The sequence below is a fragment of the Raphanus sativus genome, chromosome 9, assembly GCF_000801105.2.
Source record: "Raphanus sativus cultivar WK10039 chromosome 9, ASM80110v3, whole genome shotgun sequence".
NCBI classification, from domain to species: Eukaryota; Viridiplantae; Streptophyta; class Magnoliopsida; order Brassicales; family Brassicaceae; genus Raphanus; species Raphanus sativus.
In genome coordinates, this window is record NC_079519.1 from 13,736,806 (window position 1) to 13,762,814 (window position 26,009).

General features: G+C 34.0%; 2 protein-coding genes across 2 annotated transcripts; both read left to right on the forward strand.

Annotated features, from left to right (window-relative positions):
- Positions 1 to 2,606: 2,606 nt before the first annotated feature.
- On the forward strand, positions 2,607 to 6,320 carry LOC108824426 (nucleobase-ascorbate transporter 5). Its single transcript, XM_056994603.1, has 14 exons — positions 2,607 to 2,892; positions 3,092 to 3,208; positions 3,618 to 3,715; positions 3,793 to 3,969; positions 4,071 to 4,171; positions 4,263 to 4,338; positions 4,433 to 4,492; positions 4,595 to 4,779; positions 4,847 to 4,943; positions 5,051 to 5,137; positions 5,229 to 5,287; positions 5,378 to 5,469; positions 5,564 to 5,641; positions 5,724 to 6,320. Exons 2-14 carry the CDS (start codon positions 3,103 to 3,105, stop codon positions 6,101 to 6,103), a joined length of 1,596 nt encoding a protein of 531 aa, XP_056850583.1. The 5' UTR covers positions 2,607 to 2,892; positions 3,092 to 3,102; the 3' UTR covers positions 6,104 to 6,320.
- A 7,911-nt stretch (positions 6,321 to 14,231) lies between these two features.
- Positions 14,232 to 16,114, forward strand: LOC108824793 (uncharacterized). Its single transcript, XM_056994776.1, has 7 exons — positions 14,232 to 14,343; positions 14,386 to 14,555; positions 14,880 to 14,952; positions 15,072 to 15,288; positions 15,380 to 15,494; positions 15,580 to 15,653; positions 15,919 to 16,114. Exons 1-7 carry the CDS (start codon positions 14,232 to 14,234, stop codon positions 16,112 to 16,114), a joined length of 957 nt encoding a protein of 318 aa, XP_056850756.1.
- The last annotated feature ends 9,895 nt before the right edge of the window (positions 16,115 to 26,009 follow it).

A 26,009-nucleotide genomic window follows, 5' to 3' on the forward strand; every position in this document is an offset into this window, starting at 1 on the left:
ATAAATGTTCTTAGAAAATTATAATCTAAATCTTCATTAAACTAACCAAATAATTTTTAATAAAACATACCTAAATATTTTGGTAATCTACAAAATATAACTCATTAACAATAAAACACGTACATGGTGGCTATTTATACTTCTTTAATGTAATTTAGAAATAAAATTGAAAACAATCTATGCTTATGAAACTTTATTACAGTAATCAACGTAACATTTAATTTTTTAAATGATTTCACATGAGTTTTATCAAAAATATATTTGAAGAAAAATGTTAATAAAATATATTAAAACATAAAAAATTCTAAACCAAATACATTAGTTAAAATTTTATTAATATTTTCTAACAGTATTGATATTAGACTAAAATATTTGTGATAACTGATAAGAAAGATATGAAAAATATTCATTATACATTAATCAATTGGTATTATATAAGAATATTAATGAATAAACTGAAAACAATAAAATTCTGACAAACTTCAAACAATAAGAAAAAATATGTGAACTAATAAACCATTATACTTCCGGAAATAATTTATACTATGACCAGATGAAGTAGAAAATATATCTAATATTATAAATTCTTATTTTAATAAAAATACTTAATGTTAGTTAAAATTCTATATTTATTTCCTTTTCTTATATCTAACAAAAAAAAATTATTTCAATTTCATCAAAATAAATATGATTACAATAAAATTTTAAATATTATACTATCAAGTATGTATTTAACCAAAATAAAATTATATTATTTCAAATACATATATGCACACGATAAATATATAATAATTGAAAAATGATTATGAGGTATACAAACTATAAGCGACTCCATGGATGCACATCTAGAAAAAAGTAATGTATCTAAAACAAAATAAAATATATGATTCATATGACATCATCATTGAGGTGTTATGTTGTTTACACCATAAATATCCTTCCAATAGTACAAAATGTGTCAGATTTGAAATCTAGAAAGATTTGGTGAGAAGTTTGTCAACTAAACTCTTAGAAATAGATTATAACAAACATACAAGAGATCAAAAGCAAAATAAATACAAAGATCAGTAATTCGAAAGCAATTTTCTACAACCGAGAACATGTGATAATATGTTAAAACCTCATTAGAAATGGTCAAGTTTCAAATCCAACAAAACTTTTTAGCTATAAGACAGATTTTGATGATGTTAGCAACATAACACATAATAGTTTAGAGATGTTTTCATGTAGTCATATAGTTCATGTCGATGGTTTGGCAATGTAGTGATGTATTATTTGTGGAGCTGAGAATCCTTTTTCGTATAATACTCATACTTTCATTTTTAAATTATTTTGTAAATACAAAGCAAAGTTATACATTGTGCATATGAAGCAAATTTTTATGACATTTAAAATGAAAAATTAAGAAAAATATAATAAAAATATTTGTAACATTGTAGTAGTAATTAAGACACATCGAAACAATCTATAATTTTTTTTCAAATTGTGATTAATAAAAAATATAGATATGATTATCAATAGAGTTATACATTTACATATACAAAAAAAAATATAAATATTAGCTATACACAAAATATAATTGTGTAAAAAATTAAATAGACAAATAATAAATCATACTTTGACTACTATTTCATATTAAAATGTTTATATTTTATTTTTTAACATATTAAGATAAAAATTTTGAAATTATGAAAATAAACTCGCGCGCAGCGCGAGTTCAAAATCTAGTAAATATATAAAAAGGGAATAGATAAGAACTAATAAGAATATGACATTTTTTTGAAGAAGTGTTTAAGAATTGACCATGTTAGAAGAGCCTAATTTTTTTCTAACATTTTAGTCCAAAGATATCATCTATTTTATATTATCTAAGGCTAAAAATACATTGATGCTAATAGTGTTAAATCAACTAATCAAGTCATCTTTCTTTTTTGGCAACAAACAGTTATTCTATTACTCAAACTTGAGGTGATTTAGGTAGCGAGACCATAATAGAATAGCCGATAAAACAAAGAGATCTATGAAAGGAACGACCACTCCTAGCTAATGCATCAGCAATTCTATTTGCATATTTCGGATGTAGTATATCTTGAAATCCGGAAAGTATATCCGAAGAGTTTGGATAACCTCTAACTCAGTCGAAAATGTTTGTTAAAGTTTGTGTGTCTGTCACCATTGCAATTAGGTCTTTATAGTCTATTCTGAAATTCTGACAAGTCGAATGTTGTAGTAAGCTACTCATTGCCCATCTTATCACTTTTAGTTTCGAGTGTAATGCTGTCTCACGCCTCGTCAGATTCCGGGTCCCCGTAAGCTGGATCTTTTCCCATGATATCCTTCTAAAACGTCCGTGTTACATCAGCTCTCAATCACCTAAGGCAAATTGCCACGTAAAAGTTCGGTGAGCCCATTAGACTTTAATGTAGATGAGCTTGCACAGACATAAATGGGCGAATTGCTTATATGGGTCCGAGTTATATGGCCTAGATTTAACAGGTCTATCAGGCCTATGTACCTATATTAACATCCTTGCTTTATCTCTCTTTTGGTTTTTAGTGACGCTGTTGCATATAAAGAGCAGTTGGCGTTGCAACGTCGACACATCTATCATTCAAATGCCAAAAATAATAATTAAGTATTCATTCAATTCATTGTCAAAAATTCTAATGAACATTAATTAAGAGTAAGACAGGTAGAAGGTTGTTTTCTTGCTTACGTCAGTCGGTGCACAAGTAACGGAGATAAAAAACGAAAACCGGAGACTGAGCAGAGCACACCTGTCTCTCTCTTCACTCCTTCTTCCTCAAGCTTCTTCTTCTTTGCTCTCTCTCTCTCTCTCTCTCTCTTAAGTCTTTCTTCTTCCTCATCAAGAAACTCTTTTGCAGCAACTACGTAAGATCTCTCTCCCCTCTCTTCAAACAGTTTTCGCTTAGTTCTCTATGATGTGAGTTTAGCTCAAAACCACTTCTTTTTCCTGTATTCTTGTTTTTCGGTTTCGGCTTAAGCTCAAACGTCGTGGCTTTTGCTGCTTCTGGGATTTGGGTTCCAGGTTATGTGAAAGTTTTGTTTTTTTGTTTTAATTTTGTTGCAGAGCTTAAAAAGATGTCAGCTCCGGCACCAAAAGCAGCAGCGTCTGATCCACTACCACATCCTCCAAAAGAACAGCTTCCAGATATCTCTTATTGCATCACAAGCCCTCCTCCATGGCGTGAGTTTTTGTTTATCTTTGCATCTCCTAGATTGTTCCTTCTTCAGACCTTCTCCGTATATCCGTAGGAGACTTTGTGATTGATTAGATTCTTCTGTTCTCTTTTCTGAAAGTGGCTCTGCTTTTTTTTTTTTACTTTTTTGTGCAAAGTGAGGGATTAGATTCTTTACTTTTTCTTCTTTAAGAATTGTTCTTATTCCCTTTAGAATCTTCTATCTCTTTTGAGGATCATTCTTTTGTTAACATATGAGAATAAACTTAATGAACCATTTTTAAGGGATCTAATTTTAATAATATGTTTCTGATTTGGTAATTGTTTTTTTTTTTTGAGTAGTTTTCTTTTTTTTTTGCTAAATTTTTTGAGTAGTTCTTGTTTGGTATTAGTGAGTTTGTTCCTTTATCTTTTTAGCTGAGGCTATTCTGCTTGGGTTTCAACACTACCTTGTAATGCTTGGAACAACCGTTCTGATTCCATCGGCTCTAGTCCCACAAATGGGAGGTAGAAATGTAAGTCTCTTTTCTTGAAAACAAGAGTTGTGCAGAGATGATCCTCTTTTCATTGCTCTGTGTTATGATTCTTGCAGGAAGAGAAGGCGAAGCTGATTCAGACAATACTCTTTGTTGCTGGAATAAACACGCTGCTCCAAACAGTGTTTGGAACTAGATTGCCTGCTGTTATCGGAGCATCTTATACATTTGTGCCAGTAACAATCTCAATCATGCTTTCCGGGAGATTCAACGACATTGCTGATCCAGTTGATGTTCGTAGCTCACACTTGTTCCCTATTCTATTGTGTGTTTTATTTATTTTAATCAGCTTGATTATTAGTTTACTCTAATATACCTTTTTATGCATTATCAGCGCTTTACGAGGATCATTCGAGCAACACAAGGTGCTCTAATTGTCGCTTCAACTCTTCAGATTATACTTGGCTTCAGTGGCCTTTGGCGTAATGTTGTAAGGTCAGTTTTTTTTTAGCTTATATTTGACTCAAAACCTTGTTTCACTGTGTCTGTCAAGTATAATGTTATCGAGGTTCTTTTAAGTGTCCAGGTTCTTAAGTCCTCTTTCTGCTGCTCCTCTGGTTGGACTAGTTGGTTTTGGCCTTTACGAGTTAGGCTTTCCCGGTGTAAGTCATCTTTTTTTTCTGTAAACAGAACCACAATATAATTAATATTAATAAATTATCTGAAAATCTATACTATTGTGTTATTTCCGGGCAGGTTGCTAAGTGTATCGAGATTGGACTGCCGGGGCTTATCATTCTTATACTTGTATCACATGTAATCATAGTTACCGAATCATAACTTGCATCAATTTCATCTGCTTTCACATTGCTCCAAATGTGTTCTTTATTGTCTCGGTCATACTTTTTTTTTTTGCAGTACATGCCACATGTTGTAAAGGGAGGAAAACACGTGTTCGCTCGCTATGCAGTCATATTTTCTGTGGCGATAGTTTGGCTCTATGCGTTCTTTCTCACAATTGGTGGTGCCTATAATGGTGACAAAACAGATACTCAAAGAAGCTGCCGGACTGATCGTGCTGGGCTCATAGGTGCTGCTCCATGGTAATACAGAACATTTTAGTTCTTTAATGACTGACGCTCAAGTGTGGCTTACCAATTCACCGTGTAGGATAAGAGTTCCGTGGCCGTTCCAATGGGGATCACCATTATTTGATGCCGGTGAAGCCTTTGCCATGATGATGGCTTCTTTTGTCGCTCTTGTTGAGGTTTAGTTTCACTCCCATCACACAATTCTCTTTTTTTTTTTCTTGCTCTTTGTTTTAATCTCGACTTGTTCTCTTTTGTTTAATTTGTTTATCAACGGTTATAACAGTCAACAGGCGCCTTTATAGCCGTGTCAAGATATGCAAGTGCCACAATGCCGCCACCTTCTGTTATCAGCCGAGGTGTTGGTTGGCAGGTAAAATTCTCACTACTTCATAAGCTTTCTCAGGGCAAGCAAAGCAAGCTTTCACTTATCTAACGCTGTTGTGTCTCAACTATTGGTTTAGGGAGTTGCAATTTTGATCTCAGGGTTGTTTGGAACTGGCATAGGCTCTACAGTTTCTGTGTAAGACCTCATTACCTTTACCCTAACCTAAGACATGCATGAGTTGATTTTAAATGGTTTCTGTGTGTTTGTTTCCAAAATGTGTTGCAGCGAGAATGCGGGTCTTCTAGCACTTACAAAAGTCGGTAGCAGGAGAGTTGTCCAAATATCTGCAGGCTTTATGATATTCTTCTCAATTCTTGGTAAGCTTTTCTCTTTTGCTAAAAATCTGTCAACAATTCAAGTAGTAAGGCATTTCTCTGATTTTCATATATATATAAATTCTATCTAATACAGGGAAGTTCGGGGCAGTGTTTGCATCAATACCTGCTCCTATAGTTGCCGCCTTGTTCTGTCTCTTCTTCGCGTATGTAGGTAATATTGTTTGTAAGCAGCTGAGGTTAGCGATATAGTAGGGTGCTATATCTCATGTTTAAACACAAAAACGGTTGGTCAGGTGCTGGAGGACTGAGTTTGCTGCAGTACTGCAACCTGAATAGCTTCAGGACGTTGTTCATTTTGGGCTTCTCAATCTTCCTAGGCTTATCTATTCCACAGTATTTCAACGAGCACACAGCTATTAAAGGCTATGGTCCAGTTCATACAGGAGCAAGATGGTTCAATGACATGGTCAATGTTCCATTCTCATCCAAAGCCTTTGTAGGAGGATGTGTGGCTTACTTGTTGGACACAACGCTGCACAAGAAAGATGGTTCGATCAGGAAAGACCGAGGTAAACATTGGTGGGACAGATTCTGGACTTTCAAGGGTGACCCGAGAACCGAAGAGTTCTATGCTCTTCCTTTTAATCTCCACAAATACTTCCCTCCTGCCTGAAAAAATCCTCACAAACCTTTCAGTTGGATTTATGTGCAAATTCGGTGAGAAAACAATATACTATATAACCCACAGTGTTAGCAAACATTACTGTGATCCTTGTTTCGATGTTTAAATGTTTTGTATTAGGAGTGATCCTCGTTTTGTCAAATCTAGAACTTTTGAGTTTGGATGCAAATTGTTGCTATTAATAACAATCCGCATATCTTGCCCAAAATTGTCTTTCAAAGGTAATTTCTTCGGTGATACTAGTATTTTATGATATCACTTACGAAATAAAATATTATGTGTTGTTTTAATTTATCAGTTTTTATATTTTTTCGTTAAAAAGTTTTATTAGTGCGGGTTATATTAGAGTTATTTTTACTAAAACAGTTTATGTTTTTTTATTACACGGAAAGCCAGTTTAGACGGGTGAGGTAGTTTACGTGTAGAAAAATTCAATTTGTCCATGGATAATTTTTAACCGCCACAATTCTTTTTTTTCTAGTTTGGTTTCGTAACTGGTTTTTTGGTTTTTAAAATTTGAAAGTTGGTGGATCCGATTAATAAATTAACTCGATTTAATTAATAGGTGGTTGTGTGACCTCTTTCTTTATTATTTCCTAATTCCACCATTATTTTCAGTCGCGCGAAATCCAAAACTTTTAGAAAAAAACTTCTGGGGCGATTTTAGGCGGAGCGATTGTTTGTTGTTTCCGGCGACTAAATCAGAAGACGGCCGAGGAGGTTATTTCTTGGCGAGGATTCGTAGCAGTCGTGTTAAGGAAAGACAACAAGGTTAATATGTTTTGGGGGGATTTTGCTTTTTCAGGCGGGGCGACGGAGTATTATGGGTTTGTTCAATTTAGGGTTTGTTTTGGTTGCAGATGCAGCAGATTCTGACGGATTCATTGATGCTTTCATGAACTTTGGATTTTGTGTTATGGATACCCCTGTGCATGGCGGTTGTATAATTCGAAATGTTCACAAGGTCACAAATGCACACATAAAAATCGCCACACTTATGTGTATGGACACATGTATACGCTTTGAAGTACATAGACACTTATATGTACGTGGACGTCGTCATTTATTGTGCACGTGTACAATATTTGATTGTACTTTGATGCTGACGAAGAACTGTGATGCATATTTGGATATGGCGATTTATTGTGCACATGTACACATCATGAATGTATATTGTAGACTTTATTCGTATGGGGTGGAAATGAAGCAACTGATATAGTTTAGTGTAATAGACAAATTTGTACACTTATAAAAGTACATTGTGTTGTACACTAGCAACTAGAACATTGTACACTATGTGATGTATCAAAATAGGCTTATGGTCTGTTTTGTGTGTAATAGATACGTGTACATGTGTACATCTCTACACAAACACTTTGTACATTTATAAGTGTACAAAACTAAATATCGATATTTAGTGTATACATGTACATCACACTTATAAAGGTATATTGTGTTTGTGTAGAGGGGCTGTACACATGTGTAGACTATGTACTTTTATAAGTGTACAATCGACATATCGCTATTTAGTGTACACATGTACAAATACATGTACATCACACTTATAAAAGTACATTGTGTTAGTGTAGAGGAGCTGTACATATGTACACTAACTATGAAAAGATTGTACATTATGTGATGTAGGTAAGACTGTCATGGTTAATGAAAAACTTTATTTATTAATCCTCCTATAACACCTTCTACAATTTTTACTACCAAATTCGTGCAAGAAAGTTTACAAAAATAAAAAAATCGTGCAAAAAAGAATATCGACTTTCATGAACCTAAGTTTTCTGAATTGTCAAAACCTATTAATGTGCATGAAGCAGATCAAAGAAGCACCTAAAGTAGTTTGCATCGGTAAAAAAAATGTGCATACAGCTTGGCAAATTGAGCTTATGTTAGAATGTAATGTTTTGAAAGTAAATATATGCATGATTTAATAATATTAATAATTCAGAGGGAAAAACAGAACATGCATGCAATATATAGGTGTACGTTGATACTAAAATCACACATTTAGCCATCTAATGTGGAAGAAAACAATAATATGGAACATGGGATAAGCATAACATTAAACACCATGAATACACGAGTGAATTAATGTACATAAGTTTTCCCATAACCCACGACAGTCTTACAAAACTAAATATCGCTATTTAGTGTACAAATGTACAAATACATGTACATCACACTTATAAAAGTACATTGTGTTTGTGTAGAAGGACTGTACACATGTGTAGACCATGTACTTTTATAAGTGTACAATCAACATATCGCTATTTAGTGTAAACATGTACATTACACTTATAAAAGTACATTGTGTTAGTGTAGAACAGCTGTACACATGTACACTAACTATGAGAAGATTGTACATTATATGATGTAGAAAATCGGGCACATGGTCTTGTTTGTGTGTAGTAGTTAACGGTGGATACCTGACACAACAACAGATGTACACGTGTACGTTACGTATGTGTCAATGTAGATTGTACATCGCCTTTAGTTTATACTAGTCCATAACATATACATAAGCCTTTAGTGTACACATGTACACAATATGTGTGTACATAGTATGCTACGCGGTAGATGTACATGTATGCCCATTGGGCCAGCGCCATGTATTGTACACATGAACGCAGCATTTATGTACTAGTACATCACCCTGTCGTGTATACATGTACACTACATGTGTAGACAATATACACTGTGAGGTATATGGACACAAATGTATATCAGGACATAGCCATTTTATATACACATGTACACAGCATGTATGTACATTGTCTACGTTGTGGTTATGGGGTGGGAATGAACGCATTGAGCTAGTTTTGTGAAGTAGACAAATGTGTACACTTATAAAATTACATGTACACTAACTATGAGAACACTGTGTGGTGTGAAAAATCTGGCTCATGGTCTGGTTTTGTGTGTAATAGATACATGTGTATAGTTTGGACAACAACAAATGTACGTATGTACGCTATGTAGACAAACATGTTCATTGTACATTTTGGCTGCTGAGCCATTGTCGGGCCCAGTGTCCTCATCTTCTTCTAGCAGCCACAAATCTGGGATGTTATCGGGAACGTCTTTGAACATTTTTTCAAGCATCTCATCTCCGCCAGAAAGAGTCTCGTCTTGAAGTGAAACTCGGTTGATTTTTTTTGCAGCAAAACGTCTCAGGAATAGCCCCAACTAACAAATACAACCCCTCGCCATCCCAACCCCAAACAATCTAAGACGAGGAGTTCACCTAATAACGATATATAATAAATAAACAACACTCGAGACTTCCCCCGTGGAAACCCGAGTGAATCAACAAGAACACAACATAAATAAGATAAGCAGCGGAATATAATCCACCATTAGCATAATAATAAATATATGTCTCACTATGGCTATACTTAATAATGCCTCACTATGGCTATATATGTCTTTCTGATCTTCTGATTTTTTTTTGTTAGAAGGAATAAGATAACAAAAAGTTGAAACAGGAATGTGGGATAATGGAACCAATAAAATCTGGGCCGTCGGTTGGTGGTGTAGATGACGTAATCGGATGGTTGGGAATTAGTATATATAAGTCTTGTCAACAAATGCATAAATGATCTACACCGTTCAAAAGAAATAAAGATAAGGGGTGGAGAGAAATTCCCGCTTATACATTATATTTAGTTAGTCAAAAGGTTAGCGTTTAAAGTTAAAAAGTGACCAGCTAGTTAAAAATAAAAGGAAGCAGTTACAAAAAACTGCCTTAATAGCAGTAAGTGCTCTATATTGTAATTAAAAACTTGAAACTGTCTTGTGGTGCAAATGTTTCGTTATATTATCCTTATGATTACAAAACTGTATTGCATCTAACATGTGTTGGAGTTAAAAATCGGTCATATCAAAATAAAAGGTTCAAATCTTCCGAAATAAATACGGGTAGAAAATGTCAAAGAGAACTACACCGTATGAGCCGAGCATATTTGAATAAAGGATGAGTTGAAAATTTCAAAGAAAACTACACCGTATGAGCCGAGCTTATTTGACTAAACGATATGAGAACAAAATTTCCTATAATTCCAACTCGGACAAAAAATTAAAGTATGAGCCGAGCTTATTTGACTAAACGATATGAGAACAAACTTTCGTATAATTCCAACTAGGAAAAAAAATAAAAGTCCGAAAATGAAAAGATCGGAAAAATTTTACGGTGATAAATTTTACGAAACAATCTTCCATAAAACAAAATTCTGAAATTTTTCACGGAAATACTTTGTAAAAACTTATATCTTCAAAACAGCTTTCAAAAATGTTTATGGAAAACTTTGCAAAAAACAAATAAGTTTTCTCCGAGAACTCTTCTTTGTAATTCTTTTCATACAAAGGGTTTTAATGGTAAAATTCAATATATAGTTTTTGTTTTGTGATAAAGAGGTTGTTGTAATTTAACTAACATTTTGGAATATTTTTTTTATTTGATTAAATCTGGAATACATTTTTGTATTTGAAATCAAATTTTGAGTCATGTTTGGTAATTTTCCTTGTTTCATTAAATTCATTCTTATTTGTTTCTTGATTCTTCGATGAATATATATGTTGGTCGCTATAAATTTTTGTAAATAGCAAAATACATAAAATTACGTAATTTTTGAACAGAAATATTAATAGCTCCATTCTTAAATAAAACGACAAAACTACCATGTAATAAACATATAATAACTATAACTACTAAATTTATATAAATTTTGTTTAAATAGTTTATATGTACTTATATACTTGTTGATCAATAACTATGATTTTTACTTTATGAGGTTTCTTAATCCTAAAATTAATTATCAAAATATACAGATCTTTGAAACTTAGACAACACTAATATGGTAGTTTCATAACAAACAAATTGTACATGGTTTCATGCTATAGAATAATATGGGAGAACTTTAATTTGGTTAAGAGGAAGCAAAAATTCCACCACATATGCGGGAACTTGTTGGTTTATACTTTGTTGATTAAATTTATATTCACATGTTTAATCAAGTTTATCTCAAGACTTATAAAATAAATTTAGAGTAATAATGTTTTGCAAAATCAAAATATAAAAAAGTCATGTCATAAAGGAAAAACCAATAGAAAGAAGATTTTAGCTTCTATGTACAAAATAGTAAAACATTGTATAATCTAATTTCCTTATAAATTGGAGATTTCATTTTGTTAAAATCATTATAGGATAAAATAATTTTTGGAAAACTAAAAACCAAAAGTTACTTTAAAAACTGCAAACAATCATCTTCCAAATGGAAATTTGCCAAATATGACTCAAACTTGGCAAATTATTTTAAAATTAAAATTATATTCAAACTTGAATCAAATGCAAAACTAACCTAAAAACCTTGTGAAATTACAATCAGCTTTTTATGACCAAACACAAAAAAAATTGAACTCATTTTTACGAGTATAATCCCAGTAAGTCGTCTGAATCTTCTGAGATACTGTAAGTCGTCTGGTGTAGTTGATTTTAAAAATAATTTATAAACTTTTTTAAAAATATTTTTACAAGTGAAAAATTAAGATCATCTAACTATAAACAATTTTAAGGGATGCAAATTTATATATAATAAAATTGAATTATTTTCAACATAGATGAGTGAAAGTAGTTAATCATGATATTCTTTAGTTTTATGTTTGATAACATATGTTGTAGTATTGTATGTATTCTTAGGGTTAGATTTTGGAAAATTTGAATGTTTTTTTTCAAAATTAAATTTTTACCTATATGTGTTTATTTATGTATATAATAAACATTTTTAAGTTTAATTTGATTTTATGAAGTGTTTCGCTAGTTAATATAGTTTAGGGGTTATGTTTAGGGTCTAGACGACTTACATGTAAGTCGTCTATACTGGACTGAACCTCTAATTTTTACCTATGTAGTTTTAAACCTAACTGGATCATTTATCGGACATATAAATACATTTTTTTCAATTTTTCACAACTTTACGAAACCCTAGCGTTGTTTCTCTCCAAGGGCAATAACGAGGAGATTCTCAGATTTCTTCCGCTGTTCTCGTATTCCGTCGTTCTCACCGCTGGTAATCTCTCATCTTACGACGAATCTTGTTTCTCTTTTATTCCGTAAAGTATTGTACTAGTTTAAACTGACCAACCGCTTCCTTTTTCAGATCGGAAACCACGTCTCATTGAACTCCGCCGCCGGTAAGATATTTATCTTGTCTTAAGGCGTTTAGTTGCCGTAAAACCCTAAAATTGTAGTCTTGATTCTTCTTTTTCCGTCGATATTTGCAGATCTGTAACTGCTGGTGTCGTTGGAGACCATATCTTCTCCGACTGTAAGTCATCCATCCATCTTTTAAAGATCTGCATGCTTGACAAGATTTTGAGATCTTTAAGAGGTCGGTTTTAGTAATGTTCTACTGGAAGACATCCTAGAAGAGTGCACGGGAAAGTCTTGCAGTAGAACATTACTAAAACCGACCTCTTACAGATCTCAAAATCTTGTTAAGCCTACAGTTTGACAATTGTTGTAGTGTAATACTGAAAAGAGTACTTAGAAGACTTCCTGGAAGTATTCCAGAGTGTAAGACTTCATCGAAGACTTACTAGAAGTCTTCCAGAGTGTAAAACTTCGTAGAAGACTTTCTGGAAGTCGTCTGTGTAGTCTTACACTCTGGAAGACTTCCTGGATGTCTTTTACGAAGTCTTGCACTCTGGAAGACTTCTAGTAAGTCTTTTGAGTACTCTTTTCAGTATTACACTACAACAATTGTCACAACTATTCTTTTCACTAAAATTTACATGCAACTCTTCGTGTATTTCTATTTAGAATAGTGCGCTTGTTTTATGTTTTGATATGCTTGTTTTTTTATTGTTTTGCAGACCGAAAAATGGATTTACCAGAACTCCCGCTGAGGATACATACATTAGGGTAAGAGCCCCCTGCATCCAAGAGCATTTTGTAGCATACTTATGACACGAAGTTGTATGCTGCTCTAAGGCAAGCTCTACATGCTGATGAATAAGAGGAGCTTAAGGAGTCAAAGTTGGGAGTGTTCATCAAGTTCAAGGAGCTAAATTTTGGTCAGGCTTCAAGGCTGGTTCATTATATTATCGGTTTCCAGCTTAACATCAAGAAAAAAGTATGAGCTCTAGAGTCTCGTTAGTCCACGACCGGTGATCTTTTAACTGATAGAGGTTGAACACCTCACTGGTCTGATATGTGATTACATCGAGGACCTGGAAAATTCAAGTTGTGAGGGTACGAAGGAGATGGCTGCTTTCTGGGAGATGATGGGTGTTGATGTCGATGTTGGGCCAAGTACTGAACATATAATAACATCATTTAGGAGAAGCGAAGGGTGGTGTCGGGAAGATCGCATGCGGCTCGGATACGTTGCCATCTTCACTGGATTCATTGAAGGGAAAAGTAATCAACCGCTACACGGGCTAGTCTTGCAAGGCTAGTTATGGATATAATTTTTTTGAGAATTATCCCTGGGGGAGAGTGGCGTTTAAGGTGCTGATGGAGTCTCTGAAGGAAAAATATTTGAAATCAAATTCATACACTGTTGATGGATTTATTCAAGTTATCCAGGTGTGGGTGTACTATGCTCTGTCAGAATTGAGTGCTAGTATGGGGAATCCCGTTCCAAACAGACCGTCTCAAACTGTTGCTGGCTTACAAGGGTTACAAAGGACACATATGTTTTAAAGAGGCTATCTGCAGACATGTATTTAAACTTCACTCCGTAAGACTTCACAGAAAACTTATAGTTAAGTCGTGTAGAAAGTCTTCTAGAAAAGACTTCGTAGAAGACTTAAAGTTAAGTCGTCAAGAAAGTCTTCAAGGAAAGTCTTATGTGAAGTATTTCCTAGAAGACTTTCTAGACGACTTAACTATAAGTCTTCTGCGAAGTATTTCTGGAAGACTTCAGTCTCCGTTAATCCGTAAAATATCTAAGTTGATATCTTTTATTTGCTGCAGACTAGAGTGATCAACTTTGTTCGGAAGGACTTTGGTGAAATGTTTCCACGATAGGACTGTGATGCAGAGGACATGGCCGTAGAGAACATAATTAAAGTCATGTTTAATGTGAAACCTAATTGGAAGTGAACCATGGATTGTTGGGAAGTCAATGGTGGTAACCCGGTTGTGGAGAATGAACTGAGGGCAGCGAAGTCAGAGAGTGTTATGAAGGGAGAAGAAGGAAGACCTCAGAAGAAAGCTCGTAAATAGGCTTATGTTGAGTTACCTGCTGAGGCTAGTAAAGAGCCTCCTAAAGAGGTTCGTTCAGAGGTTTCTACGACCTTTGGTGGGATGACCAAAGAGAAGATTAAAAAAGGCTTAAAAGACATAGTTGATGCCATGAGGAATGAGTTTGGGATGTGCCTTAGGGAGATCAAGTTGTTGGGAGATAGGATGGAAGCTGTGGAGTTGAAGGTGTGAATCACCAAAAAGGGACTGCATCTAATTATCTTCAAATGACAATTTCAAATCCACAAAAACGTGCAAAAGAACCCGGGATAAGTACCAAAACCTCTCCCAAAATCACAGAGAAGAGATGCACTGGGCAAAGTGTTATGATTCCTGAAAATTTGATGTGCTTTGTTTCTTGTGTGTGCTTGGATAAACCATTGTATGTCAGAACATGTGTGCATTGTTTCTAGTGTGCTTCAATCTTGGTTTATTTATGGATTTTTTTCATGTTTGAATTGGATCTTTTGTTAATATTTATGGATCTTGGCTTGTACATCAAAATTGCAGAGTGAAAGTATGAATGGGGCGAAGGCGAAAGCAGGACAGAATGACGCCAAGCCTAGTGGGTCCGCAAAACCGAGTGCCTAAAAAATCTGAGTATTGTGATAGCAAATATGCCCGAGGTGAAAGATCCATAACCGAGTTGTGAACCTAACGTTCTTGTATTGGACAAACAAAAACCCACTGTTTCAAATTTAGAACAGGGGGAACTAGAAGGTAGACAAAGAAGGCTGATGCTATGGAATATGTCCGTGGAAAGAGTGAGTGTTGCTCCCTCACAACAATATCCTTTTAAGAGAAACATCGCTGTCAAACTGATCACCCAAAACAAAAAGTTTGGCCAAGGCTATGATCTTTTTGCTCCCGCTGACAAGAAGATGACGAAGTTGCTCAATGAGTGGCTGAAACTTGACCCGTAAGTGAGAGAATGTCACCTAATAGCTTGTTTAAGTCTTCAAAAAATGATTGTTTATCTACATTTTCTGTTTGTAGTTTTTATAAAACAGCTCTGGAGAACAAACCACGAAGATGTCCAAGTCGGTTTTATCAGGTCCTCCAAACCCCCTTAGAATGGCTGGTCAACTGTGTAAGTCTTCTGCTATCTACATACTTATGTCTTCTGTAACGTCTTCTACAGAAGACTTACCAGACGACTTATAGGTCAGTTGTCTCGTAAGTCTTCTGACTTGTATTATTTTATATGCAGCATATGGATGCTTGGATTAATGTACTGAGGCAACAGTACCAAGAAAATCGATCTCACTTCAGGAGCAAGAGAATGTACTTTCTTGATCATGTATTTTCTCGGCAGTGGACGACCAACTATACAGATTTTAAGAGCCCCGAGGGCGATCTTAACGGTTTAGGAAGAAGACTCCCTAGTGTGGTGTGGAATTATCATGCATGCATTGTACCAACATTTTGCACATCTATGAAGATTTGGGGGTTGGATGTGGATGATATATGCGCCAGTGAACTTCAGAAACAAGCATTGAATTTCTATTTTGATATTGATCCCTGAGAAGCACATTGTCGTTTGGGACAGCATTGCTTCACATATTAGCCCTGAACAACTCGATGAAGTAATGGAGTCTTCTGCCACAATGGTTCTTTATGTGCTTGTTGAGTGCACTGGCACTGGAGAACAACGTGTCCGACACACACTTGAGCCATACACATATGAGAAACAAACTGTGGAGTACCTCAGTGCCGATCTGGTGATTGTGGCGTGTTCACTCTGAAGTACATTAAATGTCATGCTCTTGGGATGTCATTTCCTCCTACATCTTTTAAGAACGCGAAGGCTATGAGAGAGCATATGGTGTTGGCTATATTTAAAGAGATTCCTTCCTGCCATGAAATGGAGAACACATACAATGATGGCAACCTGGCAACATATGACCCAATGTAGTGTATGATGTATGATGTGTTATTTGAATTTAAACTTGATGCTTTTCTGTGTTTTTGTATGATAGATTAGGCTACGTTAACAGGGTCAGGATATGCTGAGTTTTTTTGTAACATATCCTCATACCAAACTAGCATTTCGCAGTAAATTAGTTTGATAGTGCAGTAACCTTATCAGATAATCTAATGTTGTATTTGTTGTCTTTTTAAATTGCAATTTCACAATCAAAATCTAATGTTGTACTTGTTGTCTTTTTAAATTGCAATTTCACAATCAAAATATAGCACATATAAGATCATAACACAAACCCATAACACATTAATTCTTAATACGGAGAAGTTCATAACAACAACACATATAAGTTCATAACACATATAGTTAAGTCGTCTGGACGACTAACCAGAAGGTCTTAACACAGATAATTAAGTCGTTTGGACGACTAACCAGAAGGTCTTCGGGAAGACTAACCAAAAGGTAGTCCACGTCAGTTCTTACATTCTCGACACGTATGACCAGTTCCACGTCAGTTTCTTTGAGTCCCATCCACCACAATGACCATTCTCTGATACTGAAAACCTCTGATAGAATCTCCAAAAGAGAGAAATATATACTTAAATCTATTCAAAGAATTAAGTTCTATACCAGTGACAGAACCGAGATTTGCTTTGGTGATTTGCTCCAAATATGAAAACAGTCGCTCATACCCATCTTCCGTTGATCCTCTCACCAATTCTTACGCATGTAACAATGCTCTGTATGAAGTGGTGCAATCAAGTGTCAATAATTCCAACACGATCTATGAAAAGCCTACCAATATACTACATATTAAAGTGTTTCCGCTGAGCGATTATGTCTGCCACCGAACATGAATGAGTTTCTACATACTTGGTAACCCAAAACGGGTTGTCCCATGTTTCACACTCGCTCTGATCTTCCATCTACAACCATTTACACGACATGTTGCCACAAGGAAAGTTCTTGTTGGCTTGTATATTCTGAAGGAGAACCTAAACCTCACCACAGTCAACCGCAACTCTGAAACCAGTCGTCTCAACTCTGAAACCAGTCGTCTGAAACCAGTTTACTCTTGATGACTTACATAGAAGTCGTCTCAAACCTTTTTTTTAACAAACAAAAATGGACGAATTCCATGTAAGTCGCCTATAAAAACACATTTAAAAGTCAATTGGGAAAACTAACCTCTGCATTTACCAGAAGGCTTCTATGTAAGTCGTCTACAGCCAGACGACTTACTTGGAAGTCGTCTGGACAAACATATCTGGAAAAAATCTCGATTTCATACCTTAACTTAGTGAGATAACTTCCTTAGCACACAGAAGTCTTCTCCAAGCACACAGAAGCTCAAACAAAAGTGACCCACCAAGAATCGTAAGCTTCAACGCCTCATTAAACCATAAGAAATTAGAATCAAAATCTTGGGATTTTTTGATGAATCTGGAGAGAAAGTGAAAGAGATGTTGTTTTTAGTTGATAAGAATAGAGAAAGGAGTGAGATAACGATTTAAGTGTATTAAGAGCTTCAAATTGGTTGTTCATGGTGGTTGGTGTATTGATGGCAATAACAATCTTGTAAATATCTAAAGATGATGAGGTTGAGAGAGTAAAAATGCTATTTTCGAAAAAATTAATGACATTTTCGTAAATAATGTGAACTTGTGGAGTGAATAGAGCAAAAGAAAAATCCGAAAAACATAGGTTATTTTTAGGATTGACTTCATGTGTTGAGTCAATTTTGCAAAAACCTTCTTCCAAATGTGTGAATGTTACCTTAAAAGTCAAAAACATTGTATAATATTATGAAACTTACAAAAAAATGACCCACGATGTAATAATCTCATTTAAAAAAATATTGCATGTGTTATATTCTAAATATATACTGAACCTCGTCCTGCGCAATCGCGCGGATGTTTGTTTTCATTTATACTTCCATACATTTTTTGTGTTTACAAATATAATATAAACATTAAGTATATTTACAAAAGTCTATATGATTTATTTAAATACTATAGTGTTATTTTTTATTTTTTTGTCATCAAATTGATTGTTTCAAACCATCAATTGTATTTGTAATACTTTTTATATTTTATTTTGTTAGTTTTTTCGTTTAATTATTAGACGTTATAATATATGTAAAATTTCATAAACATGAAATAATTTCATTTCCAATGAATTTTTTTGTAAACTGAATGATAATGTATTATGTGTATAAATTTTCCAGTTGCATAGTTAATGTTCGTAATTTGATAAAGTGTGAAATGAAATGGGTCATAAATTATGGTAGCCGTAATTGGTTACATAAAGTGGCTAATTTTGTTTGTAATATATAAATTAATATATTGTTTTGGCATAGACTATGCTTTAGAAAATAATTAAATCTTTGTGACACAAATTATAATATACCATGTAAATAAGATTAGTTTCATAATGATTTTCTTCTTTTAGTAGTATTTATATTTTTTTTAAAGATATAGTAAGATTTTATTAGATTACAATCTTAGAAAAATCTGTAGAATATTTTTTTATTTGTTTAGATTCTTGTAATAATATAGTATTAAATGATATGTATATTTTCAATAATAACTATGATAGTCTATTTTTTAAAAATAATTACACATGAAAAAAGTTTATGACTTATGTTTCAATATATAAGATATATTTTATTGAAGATTAGAACTTTATAACCCCTAACGTAGTATCGTGGACAAATTGTCCAGTTTGTAACCATAAACGTGTAGATATAAACAAGTAGATCATTTTAACAAATAGATATTTTTTTTCTCTCAATTTTGATCTATCAACTTATTTTCTTACTATGGCCAGATTTTTCGACGGAACTATCTGAACTATCATTTTTCAAAAGACTTCAGGATCATTCATGTTTCAAGGGTTTAAAACAGTACAGCCAACTCACTAATTAGGACTATGCGAAAGTTTCGGAGTTTATTCTCAGACACCCTTATGGGAAAAAAACTATTCTCCACATCCTTTCTCTATTCTCAACCTCCCTTTGTCTATGCAACACCTAAACTAACATTTCATTTATTTATTACTAGTGGTATACCGGCGCTACGCGCCGGGTTCATATGTTGTATTCTTACATGAATTTATTATTTATTATATGATCTTAGTAAATAAAATATTCTAAAAATATGAAATGAAAATATGTATAAAAATGATATTTTATGATCTTTTTGATAGTAGTTAGTGGAGTTGGGAATTTAATTCAAATCTCGGGAGCTCCGCCCCGTTTGATCTGCCGCGGAGCGGGTGCGGGTCGATCGGTTTAAAATTTTCGAACTGCGAGTGCGGGTGTGGGTTAAGATTAGTTTAAGCGGGGTGGGTGCGGGTCAGCCAAATATGAGTCATGGATACCCGCCGACCCGCAAATTCAAAAAAAAGTTTTTATTTTTTTTATTTTCGTAAAAATATATAAACATATAAAATATTTTTATAATTTTAGTTAAAATGTATTATTTTAATATTATTTTTAATAATTAATATATAATGAAAATAATTAATATATAATTAAAATAATTAGTTTTTAATATAGTTATTATTACCCGCGGGTAAGACGGTTTACCCACGGGTTTTGGCGGGGTGGATGCAGGTTTAAGATTTTTGGTCACACGGATCATGTGGATCGAATTTATGAAAGTGATACAGATTGTTGACTATGGAGAATCATAGAGGCTCTATTCTTCATAGTCAACATCAAATATAAAGAAAACCTATAAACCGTGATTTTGAAACCCAACCTAGAAACTGAATCTGACGATTGACCGGGTCACTGAATTGACCGGATCAATGAGTTATTTGACCAACCGTTGATGAACCGCATCTTAATAAATGAATTAATTTTATTATATAATAATATATTAGCTATGAAAATTTTATATAATAGTTAATATTTTGAAATGCTTTCTAAACATAAAATAATAGTTTGGATATTTATCTATTTTATGCTTAAAACATTTAGAAAATACTTAACCTTGGTTTCTATATTTTTATCTTCATTTGACATACAAAATATTAAGAAATAGTTTAGACTATTTAAAAAATTTGTAACATAAGAGTTATGACATCTAAAAATCAAGACATACAATTCACAAATATTTATGTCGAATGTGAATAATAAATTAAACTTCCAATGCAAAATAAACCAAAATTAAAACATCATATCAGTAAATTGTCAATAACAAAAATAAATTAACACCAAATCACATCAACTAATTTTGATTTTCTCTAAATTTTAATACTTACCAACAGCTCGCCATGTTCTTGTTCTTCAACAATTCAAAACATGTTTTGTAATCCACATGATCATATGATTTAATTCTTTTTGATATGTAAATTAAAAATGTAATGACTTGTTATAAACTAAGTTAAATAAAAAATAACTTACTCACTTTTCTTGCAAACGTAAATTGTAATGTAGAGGAATAATAAGCTTGATCGTCCTTGAGTTTGTTTTACGGATGTGCGGGTCGAGCACGATCACGCTTACCCACCTTCCTTGTAAACGTAAATTGTAGTGTAGAAGAATAGGAAGACGGTAATAAAACTGAAAAAAATCTAACTTTATAATTGGAAATTTATAATATAAAACATAATTTAAAACATAACTAAAAACTAAAAAAATAAAAATTATCTATTGATTCAACCAGTGGTGTAATCGGTATTGGATTTCGGGTTTTAGTGAGTTTTTTGAGGTTTTAAATTGGGGTTTTAAATTTGGGTTTTTTTTCACAAAGCTCAAACAAGATTTATATTGGGTCGCGAAGTTTACCGGTTCAACAGTGGTTCCGGTTCGGATTCAAAATACTGTTATAAACGCTTGAGCTTTTATGAGGAAAAGTTTAAAACCCCAATGTCTTTCATAATTAACATTAAAACCTATTAAATATAATTTAAGAAATATTTAATTATTAAAAAAGTGGTCCAAATGACATTGGTTTCCTCCTAGGGAGGAAAAAAACTCAACTTTGTTATATTAGATAATTGAAAATTTAGAATATAAAATAGAATTTAAAATATAACTAAAACTAAAAAAATAAAAATCATCTATTGGTTCAACCAGTGGTGTAACTGGTATCGGGTTTTGGGTTTCAGTGAGTTTTTGGAGGTTTTAATTGGGGTTTTAAATTTTGGCTTTTTCACAAAACTCAAATCCGATTCATATTGGGCCGGAGAGTTTACCGATTCAACAGTGGCTCTGGTTCGGGTTCAAAACACTGTTATAAATGCTTGGGTTTTTATGAGGAAAAGTTTAAAACCCCAATGTCTTTCATAATTAACATTAAAACCTATTAAATATAATTTAAGAAAATATTTAATTATTAAAAAAGTGGTCCAAATGACATTGGTTTCCTCCTAGGGAGGAAAAAAACTCAACTTTGTTATATTAGATAATTGGAAATTTAGAATATAAAATAGAATTTAAAATATAACTAAAACTAAAAAAATAAAAATTATCTATTGGTTCAACCAGTGGTGTAACCGGTATCGGGTTTTGGGTTTCAGTGAGTTTTTGGAGGTTTTAATTGGGGTTTTAAATTTTGGCTTTTTCACAAAACTCAAATCCGATTCATATTGGGCCGGAGAGTTTACCGATTCAACAGTGGCTCTGGTTCGGGTTCAAAACACTGTTATAAATGCTTGGGTTTTTTTGAGGAAAATTTTTAAAAACCAATGTCTTTCATAACTAACATTAAAACCTATTAAATATAAATTAAGGAAAAAATTATTAACAGTGTGCCACATGGCATTAAAACCCCCCAAGGAGAAAAAAATCCAACTTTATTATATAAGATATCTCATCCACCTCATTAATACATTTACTTCTTCAGTTAAATAAATCACCCACCCCCATGGCCCACAAGACAACCTTAACCAATCATGGTCCACATGTATTCACTCTCTCCAACTGCTTCCTCTCCTCCGACAGATCCTCTTCTTCTCCATTCTCAATTGCGATTTTTGTAAGCTCTAAAACAGGTATTTTAAGTCCGTTTTTGATGAATTTTTTTTAAGAAACATCATGTAAATGTAGAGTATATCATGATTAGTGTTCAAAATAAATGATTTCGTAAAAAAATGGAGATTTTATAAACGGTTTTGAATACTGTGTTATTTGATTTTAGGTATATTTTATGTACTTTTCTGATGAAATGTTTTTTAAAAATATCACTTAAATGTAGTGTATATGATGGGTAATGTTAAAAATGTAAGATTTCGTGAAAATGTGAAGATATTATGGATGACTATGAACACTGTGTTTATGAATTTCAGGTATATTTTATGTGTTTTTTGATGAAACTATTACTGGAATATTATTTAAAATAAGTGTATAACTCGGCTTGTGCAGGAAAGTAATTGTTGATGAAAATTAAGAGAGATATAAAAGGAAGATTTTGAAAACTATGTTTATGGGTTTTGGATGGAGATATATATTTACGTACATTTTTGATAATTTTTCTTTGTGTAATTTCATTAAGATAGAGTATATATCATGGGTACTGAAAAAATCCGAACAGATTCGTCTTTAAAATTTTATTAGTTAGTGGAAGGACAATTTCTGGGTACTACTAAGATAACTAGTTTTACTAAGACACAATGGTTTTACTGGTATTACAGATATTACTATGTTTACGAGTTATACTAGTATTACTAGGTTTACTATGTTTGTGGATATGAAAGAATAAATATTAGAAAGAGAAGACCTTAGGGGATAAGAATGAATTATTTTCCTTAACAATAATAATTATTCCTTAATAATGATAATTATAATGATAATTCCATTTTGTTTCAGGAAAATGCAAAATCCGCATTGCACATTCATTTGTTTTGATTATGGGGGATATCATATGAAGGATGGGAGTGAAACAAAATGGATCTCCGGAGAAGGTGAAGGAGAAGATGAAATTCACACGATTGTGTTGAAGAAATCATTGGAGGAGGTGACACACTCTTTTTTGGTTGAGCGTCTTCTCAGAAAGCTAAAGGTAGATGAATCTAAGATGGAAGCGAGGATTAGTTACTTTCCAATGGTGCTGAATTTGAACAAGCCATCGTATATCTGGAATGATGAAGACGTGTTTGGCTATCTACTGCAAGTAAATCTTGAAAAGTGTAGAAGTGTTCTAAATGTGGAGTTAATATACAAAACAGATGAAGCAGTGCAACTTTCAAAAGATGACGATCAAAATGATGCCGGTCTTACCGATAGAGAAGCTACTGATAGAGAGGCTACTGATAGAGAGGCTACTGATAGAGACGCTACTGATAGAGAGACTACTGACAGAGAGGCTCATGATACAGAGGCTGGTGAAGAAGATGGTACTGATGGTGTGGTCACATTCTACAATGACGTTGAGATGCATGAGAATTTAACAGGAAGTGATGAGCATGTGTTTGGAGATACAGAAGTAAGACCATCAGTTGAAGTCAGACCTGTTGTCTATCAGACTCGGGATGATGGTATGGATTTGGTTCTAGGTCAAGAATTTAGATCTAAGGAGGAAGCACAAATTCATATTCAGACGGCTTCTCATCAGAATTGTTTTGAGTATGAGATAATTAAGACGGATAGAGAGAGATATGTGATAAAGTGCCGAGGTCGGAAAGACGGCTGCAAGTGGTTTGTGCGAGTTGCAAAGCTACAGAACTCAGATCGTTGGACGGTTAGAAGTTACATCAAGCAGCATACGTGTTCTGTTGTTACTACAAGAACACTGCCTAATAGAAGGAGAGGCTCCCCAGGCATCGTTGCAGCTATGTTGGCTCAAGATTATCCTGGTAGTTTTGACACACCTGTTCCCACTACTCTGATCGATTTGGTTCATCGCAGGGTTGGTGTGACTGTATCATACCCAACAGCATGGAGAGGAAGAAGACAAGCTGCTAATGAAGTGCGAGGAAGTCCAAAAGAGAGCTTTTTTTATTACATAGTTACATGTACATGCTCGAGAAACAGAATCCTGACACAGTAACTCGTGTGATAGTGGACGAGGCCAACAAATTTAAGTATCTGTTTTTTGCCTTGGGAGCTAGCATAGAGGGGTTTAGTGCGATGAGGAAAGTCCTCATTGTGGATGCAACACACCTCAAGAATGTTTATGGTGGAGTTCTACTTGTTGCGACTGCTCAGGATCCGGATCATCACACCTACCCAATTGCTTTCGGTGTTGCAGATGGTGAGAAAAATGATAGCTGGATGTGGTTTATGGAACAATTGAAATCAGTGATATCTGATATCCCGGGATTGGTGTTTCTTTCAGATAGAAACAAAAGCTTGATCAATGCAGTAGCTGCAGTGTTCCCTCAGGCCGCTCATGGGTATTGTATATGGCATTTGTCTCAAAATGTCAAAGGCCACGTCCGCAACAACAGAGATACTTGTGCATTTAAGTTTATGGAGTGCGCACATGCATATACAGAGGCTGAGTTTTTAAATCTTTATCATGCTTTTCGTAGAAAGTATCCAAGTGCAGCTGAGTATCTTGACAAAAATGTTGAAGAGAGGAAATGGGCTAAGTGTTACTTTGAAGGAGATAGGTACAACATTGACACCACCAATTCAGTGGAATCTTTTAATGGTGTAATTAAGGATGCAAGAAAGTTCACCTTGCTACCAATGTTTGATGTCATCATTGCGAAAATGGCTGAATGGTTTAACAAACATAGGAAGGAGGCAGCTGAAATACCAACCCACAGTAAAGCTTGTGCCAATTGTGGAAGCGGAAATGTCCAAAAGATGTGTTGATGCAGGGTTTGTTAAGGTTGAAGAGTTAAACAGCTTCCATCTTGAGTACAGTGTGAAAGGTAGTGACGGAAAGGTTTATATCGTTGATATGGCTATGATGACTTGCAGCTGTGAACAATTTGATAAAGACAAATATCCATGTGTTCATGCTGCAGCGGCTGCCACATTCATGACTGATAAAGCGGGAAGGGAACTTCATCTTTCTGAATATTGTAGTAAGTACTATTTGGTTGAGCTATGGGCTTTGGCTTATCACAGGACAATATATCCTTTTCCTCATATGAGTGATTGGGTTATACCAGAAGAGGTTAGAGCACTGAAAGTACTTCCTCCGGATTATGATGTCAAGAAAGGAAGACCGCAACAAACAAGGTTTCCGTCAGCTGGAGAATCTCGTGGAAGAGGAAAAAGAGGCAGAGGGAGCGCCAGAGGTAGAGGCAGAGCCAGAGGAGGAGATATGGCTGAGAATTTTGATTGTGGAAGTGGTTCGGGAGCGCAAGAAGTAGAGGCAGAGCCAGGTGTTGAATCAGCTGGAGAATCCCGTGGAAGAGGAAGAAGAGGCAGAGGCAGAGGCAGAGGCAGAGGAGGAGGTTTGGCAGCGTATTTTTAATGTGGAAGTGGTTCGGGTTCAGGTGTTGAATCTTGAAATTTGTTGTTTTATTGGGACTACTAGAATTACTAGTTTTACTATGTGTAATTCGGACTACTAGGATTACTGGTTTTACTATGTGTAATTCAGACTACTATGTGTAATTTGAAAGACCTATATATCATCTATTATCTGGTATATTTACCATATAGAACCTGATATATTACCTATTAATAATCTATCTATATAATAAATAAGTATAATTCGACGTTTTTAGGATTATTTTCAGTAGTTCAAAAAGAACTTATCATTTTTCCACAACACTTCCTTAAACTTTCATAGTTGTTTTGTGCATCG

Excerpts from the sequence above, each read along its gene's own strand:
- LOC108824426 (XM_056994603.1), top strand. The coding sequence starts at position 3,103 with ATGTCAGCTCCGGCACCAAAAGCAGCAGCGTCTGATCCACTACCACAT. Across the intron at positions 4,944-5,050 it reads CTTTTGTCGCTCTTGTTGAG|TCAACAGGCGCCTTTATAGC; the intron begins GTTTAGTTTCAC and ends CGGTTATAACAG. Across the intron at positions 5,642-5,723 it reads TCTCTTCTTCGCGTATGTAG|GTGCTGGAGGACTGAGTTTG; the intron begins GTAATATTGTTT and ends ACGGTTGGTCAG.
- LOC108824793 (XM_056994776.1), top strand. The coding sequence starts at position 14,232 with ATGGATTGTTGGGAAGTCAATGGTGGTAACCCGGTTGTGGAGAATGAA. Across the intron at positions 14,953-15,071 it reads TAGTGGGTCCGCAAAACCGA|AACAGGGGGAACTAGAAGGT; the intron begins GTGCCTAAAAAA and ends TTTCAAATTTAG. Across the intron at positions 15,495-15,579 it reads TCTACATACTTATGTCTTCT|CATATGGATGCTTGGATTAA; the intron begins GTAACGTCTTCT and ends TTTTATATGCAG.